Source organism: Limulus polyphemus, unplaced genomic scaffold, assembly GCF_000517525.1.
Source record: "Limulus polyphemus unplaced genomic scaffold, Limulus_polyphemus-2.1.2 Scaffold3935, whole genome shotgun sequence".
Taxonomy (NCBI): domain Eukaryota; kingdom Metazoa; phylum Arthropoda; class Merostomata; order Xiphosura; family Limulidae; genus Limulus; species Limulus polyphemus.
The window spans coordinates 100608-107626 of record NW_013669545.1 but is presented as its reverse complement, the minus strand read 5'-3'; the positions used below and the strand labels follow the sequence as shown (position 1 = coordinate 107626).

At 34.8% G+C, this 7019-nt stretch overlaps 1 protein-coding gene across 1 annotated transcript in view; it reads left to right on the top strand.

Moving 5' to 3' along the window:
- Window positions 1-915: 915 nt before the first annotated feature.
- Window positions 916-7019, top strand: part of LOC106470309 (serine/threonine-protein kinase SIK3-like) — an 83364-nt gene continuing 77260 nt past the window's right edge. The window contains exons 1-2 of the mRNA XM_013930854.2: window positions 916-1042; window positions 2204-2410. Of these exons, the coding sequence (XP_013786308.1) occupies window positions 2267-2410 (144 nt within the window). The 5' untranslated portion in view covers window positions 916-1042; window positions 2204-2266. The remainder of the gene's footprint in view (window positions 1043-2203; window positions 2411-7019) is intronic.

The window sequence follows — 7019 nt, the reverse complement described above, 5'->3', positions numbered from 1 at the left end:
CGAAGACGTAACAATATGATGAAGAACAGTGTTAAAAGTACCTAAAGTTCGCAGTTATTCGTTGAATCACAGGGAACACAGGGCTATGAATGTTATACAGTATAAATGTATATTGTAATAAATAAAACTGAAGAAAGTGAGACTAACGTCAACCTAAGCTTTGGTTATTTAAGTTAAAACTTTTTTTTATTCCCCCCTTCCCCTACTTATTCTCAAGACAACTTTTTGGGATTGATTTAGCGAAAAGTGTGCGATTTTAAATAGGAATCCTTGGATAAAACTACACGTCAGAAAGTGCTCGTTTTCATCTTTGTAGCCAACGATGTTTACACGGTTTAATTAGATAATTTCATTTTTTCGTCCATGCCATCATTTGCTTTCAAAAATTTATTTTGAAACGAATGGAAAAATTATCTAAACTATTTACAAGATTGTGAATTAACTTTGCATTCTACCTAGATAAAGTATATGATGTTCTTGATGCTGCTGTGATGAAACATTTAACACTGTGTTCTAGTTTTGATAATATTTTAAAGTTACTAAATATTAACAAAAATCGACGTTTTTTCGTATAAGAATGTTACAGTCACTGAAGCGTAAGAGTCAAATCTAAATGTCATGCATTATATAGATATATAAGTTTTTCAATTTGTGAGGTTTGGTTAATCGTAATATTTTATTGAAAATAAACACACACATACATTTATATATATATTATTTCTACAGATGATAAGTAAGTATATTGGCCGATATTTCGCTTTTTCACTTCCAATAAAAATGCTTGCCTGTTTCTCTTTAGTCTGCTAGACACATTACAGCAGCGACTGCGTTGCTATAGCAACGTGACGTCAGACTTGCGTCTAGCTTGGGACTCGCAGTCCATTCAAGGTCCCACCCTTGTTCGTGGGACGCCAAATGGGATATCATATAGTGGTCTGATCTAGTGGTATCCACTTGGCAGAGCTCGTGAGGTGTTTTCTTCACTGCTCTCAATCCAGTTTTTATTTAACTGCGAAGTAGTTAGGATTTGAAAGAGGAGAATGTGAGTTGATTTAATTTTCTGTGTTTAAATGATCAGTTAATTATGTCTAGCTTTTAATAAATTAACCTCTGGCTTTTAGTGTCCTATATAGAAATAAGTGTAAACAAATTAGCGTAACTCTAAAAGCTGATATCACGTAACTTATACTTGCTACCAGTAATTTTTTCCAATATAACACATTCGTTTGTAGCGACCTCTACTATTAGAAAAAATAATTAAAGCAGTGCTCACAAAAACGTGTAATTTATAGCCGGGACCGGTGCCTTGATCTCTCCTCATCTTTGCATTTCGACATAGGCCTCCAGACCTTACCTGAATGTAAACATAGTTACGATGTACGTGCTAGATGTTTAATATGTAACAAACACGAAAACCTTACACGATTGTCAAGACAACGGGAAAGTCAGGGCGATGATGATGTTGTGTGCCAGTCAGGACTTAAATTGTCGCGCTATGTTGTCAGAGTGACGTCAATGAGACTGCGTCGTGAGCTGGAAAACAACTAGTGTTTTACTATACTTACAATTTTCTCCGCAATAAATTCTCGTGAAGTTTCGTCCACACATTGGCGAGTGTCCATAAAAGCTAAGACTAAGTAGTATATGCAAGGGTTATTCTGTTAAAAGTATTTTACTTAAATACAAAAAAGTAAATTTTTACGTTAAACTATGAGGAAGGTAAACGCGAGATTTCTTCTTCGAGGGACTTGTTTTGATGTAGCACTAGAAATGTTGCAAAGGTGTTTGTAACATATTCGTTTAAAAGAAAACCCACAGCTATTTTACAGTTTTTGAAATGTAGCTTTTGGGGTTTTAATTCGTTATTTTACTGACCTTAGAGAACACTTGAAACTATGTAGCCCGCTGTAGAAGCAGCGCACTCTACGGATAGTGTTTTTGTTTATAAACCAATAATAAAAATTCAGAAACTCAAAGAACAAGATGACCCTCGCTGTACTGAATATATTCGATTAGTACTGCTCTGTTTGGAATTTGGATGTGTTTATTGAACCTAAGAAAGTGAATACATTGAATCTCTAAAGATTCATGTATCTTCTTTTATATATATATATATATATATAAAGTTTAATTCAATTGTAGTTTCTATGTAAATATTTTATATTTAACTACGAGATAGTAAAGTAACTATAACTTTTTCCAGCCATGATGTATTGCAGCTGAATTGACCTGAGAACGAGGTTACTGGAATGTGCATGCTCAAAACATGGCAGCGGACAAGACGAAATTAGGGAAAGGAAACTCAAACACCAGTTTGGTTCGTGTCGGATTTTACGAAATTGAAAAGACTATAGGCAAGGGAAATTTCGCTGTTGTAAAATTGGCTTCACATGTTATAACAAAAGTTAAGGTGAGTTGAACATAGCAAAAAATAGGATACACATGTTATATATATATATATAAACAACGTTTTTCAAATTGTTGTAACGGCTCAATTGACCTACTTCACGAGAGCGAAATGTTTAGGTCACTCGAATAGCCTGACCATCGTGACCTCAATGTAGGGTAAAGTTGAAATAAGCCTCAAACTTTAAAGTATGTGTAAACAAATCTGAAATTGTAAACATGTATAAACTTTGACCTCCTTGTCTGGTGATGCGTGCATTCTGCCTTCCTAACATCACTGAACCACAACGATAACCATTAGTATTACTTACACTCCATACAAGCATGACTTTAAAAAGTAGAAATTTTAACATCGTCGAAAAAATTTAAAATATATTTTAATGTGTTACTATAGTATGTTTTTAAAATATTTTATTATGGATTGTTTCAAACTTACATTGTACGAACATGTAAGCTTACTAATGTATTTTTTAATACATGCAAAACACAGAACTATCTCAAAGCTTCATATTACATATATTGTGTAAGGCCAACGTTTTGAATATGTGCAAACAAACCTGACGACAGTTCTATAAGAATTACGATGGTAACTATGTAGTTCAGTAATACGTATTTTTTAGTACTAAGGCGAATATGCTTCAATGACCCATCACACTTGAAGTTAACCAATGAAATTATTTAAATGAACGTTATTCCACGTGTAACCCAATTGTAATCGCTTATACGGGTAACCATAGAAACTGCGCGTGGCTGTATGTCACATAGCTTACATTTTGTATCTCGTCTTTGTTAAAACATGTTGTTACAAAATGTAAAGCTAAATAAGTTTAGATTGTTATCATACATAACCATGAACATACAAGGCCAAATGTATATAACAAAATGGAATCATTCACAGCAAGCTAGATACTTTTAGGTACGACAAGGCCAAATATATATAACAAAATGGAATCATTTACAGCAAGCTAGATACTTTTAGGTACGACAAGGCCAAATATATATAACAAAATGGAATCATTTACAGCAAGCTAGATACTTTTAGGTACGACAGGGCCAAATATATATAACAAAATGGAATCATTTACAGCAAGCTAGATACTTTTAGGTACGATAAGGCTAAATATATTTAACGAACTGGGCTCACTTACAGTAAGCTAGATAGTTTTAAGCCAGTATTGCAGTTAGATATGCTAATTACGTCCACCAAGATATTGTGTAATAGGAAACCTTAGCCAAGAATATACACTACTTCACCGGTGGCGTTAATTACAAATAGAACGTGTCAAGTTGTCTCGCATACTGCTGCTGGAGGGCTTGCTGAAAGGGCGAGGATGTTTAGCAGGATGGGGATTCGAACCTGCAACTCACAGATTGCAAGTCGAACGCTCTAACCACCTGCCCATGCCAGGCCGGTTTGTCATAGATTAATTGGCTTTACGTCAAATGTCTCACATGTACGCCGGTTCGCCATCTGTTAATTCTGATAACAGAGTTAGTACACAAGATCAGACACAAAAGGTGCAATGATTTTTTTTTTAAAAAAGACCCAAAACTCGAACGCTTTCGAATAATTTACTATTCTTTTTTAACTATGAGTTAATTAGGTTTCATAAAGTATCTTGTGGTCGAACTCTAGGTGAGTCACATAACTCAGTATTAAGTGCTTTATACATGCACTCGCACTTAACAGTTCGGTACAAAAGCTTTACATGTATTGTGGTATTCACGTACTTAAGCTCCGGAATTGGCTTACATCAAAAATTGTTTACATATATTCGAGCTCTTGGCATACATTCAGTGCATTATACATGTACTTGGACTCATGGTTAGTCAAGTAGCTTTCAGTTGTCCATATTTACTCGAATACAAATTGATTGGTCAGTTATTTTTGTAATAAGTCATTTATAAACGGATTTGTGCTTCAGTTACGTAAATTACCTTTATATCAAGTGTCTTACACATGTACTCGGAATCAAGTTGAGTCAGTTAGCTTTACATCAAGTGTCTTACACATGTACTCGGAATCAAGTTGAGTCAGTTAGCTTTACATCAAGTGTCTTACACTTGTACTCGGAATCAAGTTGACTGACTCAACTTGATTCCGAGTACATGTGTAAGACACTTGATATAAAGATAAGTTACGTAACTGAAGCAAACTGACTCAACTTGATTCCGAGTACATGTGTAAGACACTTGATGTAAAGCTAATTGAGTCAACTTGATTCCGAGTACAAGTGTAAGACACTTGATGTAAAGCTAATTGAGTCAACTTGATTCCGACTACATGTGTAAGACACTTGATGTAAAGCTAAGTTACGTAAATGAAGCAAACTGACTCAACTTGATTCCGAGTACAAGTGTAAGACACTTGATGTAAAGCTAACTGACTTAGCTTTACATCAAGTGTCTTACACTTGTACTCGGAATCAAGTTGAGTCAGTTTGCTTCAGTTACGTAACTTATCTTTATATCAAGTGTCTTACACATGTACTAATAATCAATGTGGGTCAATTACCTTTACATTAAGTGTCTTACACGTGCACTCAGAATCAAGGTGAGTCAAATAACTTTGTATCAAGTGTTTTACACGTGTACTCAGAATCAAGGTGAGTCAATCATCTTTGTATGACGTGTCTTGTACATGTACAAAGGCAAAGTCTGTCAGTTGTGGCTTTATAATACGTGTCTTATACGTGTGAGTTTACACTACAATACGCTTATGAATGTTGGAATGTTCTTATCGTATAATACAATATTTTATTTTAACATGTTATGCTTTATAACAGTAAATTTGTTTGTTAAAGAAAGTTACTCCTGCCTTCTGTCTGGTTTAGAAATGACGTTTCGGTAAGGTGACCATATTCGGTAAACCAAAACCTGAAACACTTGTATAAAAATATGGACCTGTATTCATCATAATTCCAGATGTAAGTGGACAGTATTGGAGAGGTTTGCTGTATTAGCGACAGTTATAGTAGGTTTGGTGTATTAGCGACAGTTGTAGTAGGTTTGCTGTATTAGCGACAGTTATAGTAGGTTTGGTGTATTGGCGACTGTTGTAGTAGGTTTGGTGTATTAGCGACAGTTGTAGTAGGCTTGGTGTATTAGCGACAGTTGTAGTAGGTTTGGTGTATTAGCGACAGTTGTAGTAGGTTTTGTGTATTAGCGACAGTTGTAGTAGGTTTGTTGTATTAGCGACAGTTCTAGAAGGTTGGTGTGTTAGCGACAGTTGTAGTAGGCTTGGTGTATTAGCGACAGTTGTAGTAGGTTTGGTGTATTAGCGACAGTTGTAGTAGGTTTGGTGTATTAGCGACAGTTGTAGTAGGTTTGTTGTATTAGCGACAGTTGTAGTAGGCTTGGTGTATTAGTGACAGTTTTATTTCTCTGATGATTGCATCTGTTTTAGGATTTTATTGTTGTAAAAAAAAAGAACTGTAAAATATTCTATGATATATTCAAGGTCATAACTATGAGCACTGCAACTGTGTCGTCACGTGACGATACCAAAGTTAACAACCAGAGGGCACTCAGTAGAGCGCATACCTCAGCCATACAGCGTTGATCATATTTGGCTCTCAAAGTATACGAAAATGTGTCCTTATGTCCATCGTTATCAACTATGTTCGGCAGGACAATGAAGAATAATATTCTACATATAACCACTAAGTTTCATCAAAATCCAATCATTTTAGGCTGAATTATAGAACGAAAATAGTGTGAAAAATCTATTACCATATATTTATAGGGATATTTTAGATTTTCGTGACCTTGACCCTCCAAAAACTAATCACTTCTAAGATGGGTCATAGTCCAAATGTATACCAACTTTCGTCCAAATCCAGTCAGCCGTTTTCGAGAAAACTTTGCTGACAAACAGACAGGGCTAAAATATAATCGTATTATTTTATAATGTATTTCTACTGCATATTCCATAATCAATATAAAAATGAAATTCACGGTATATCGGGGAGATCATTTAGTATCGAGATCACTTACGGGGATATTTTTCTCCCAGTCAACATTCCTCATCCTGGGAACGTATGGCAGACTTAGGGACGTTGTGTCCGAATCAGACAGAATACAGGAGCAGTCTATTAAAAATATTCAACAGGTGAAGTTTTATATTATAACTTAAATTCAAGACCAGCTTATAAGATTTCAATTAATTAATATGTCCACTTTTTTGGTTACAATAACGAGGGTCATCAGAAAATAACTATAGAAAGGTAACACATCTGAATGCTTGTGTATCCAACCTACAAACTTTCGAATATGATACAGATCTAAATAATCGTATCACTTTTATGAAAAAACCTTCCCAACTACAATCAGTGCCCTCTGTTGCGCGTTTTATGTCTATTCAAGTTCATTTATAAATGAAGCGAGGAATGTTGAATATTACGGAGAACTATTTTGAAAAGAAAGCAAAAATTCAAATTCTTCACCGAATGTTCAGAGTAAGTTGATATATACACCTGGAAAAAAGTTAAGCACCCCCAAATGTTTTTCAGGATTGCTTATTGAAAATAAGGTTTAATTTTCATGATGTTGAGCAATGTTCATAATTTCAAACATAATTAAAAAGGATGTGAGCGTTCAGGTGTGACTATTTA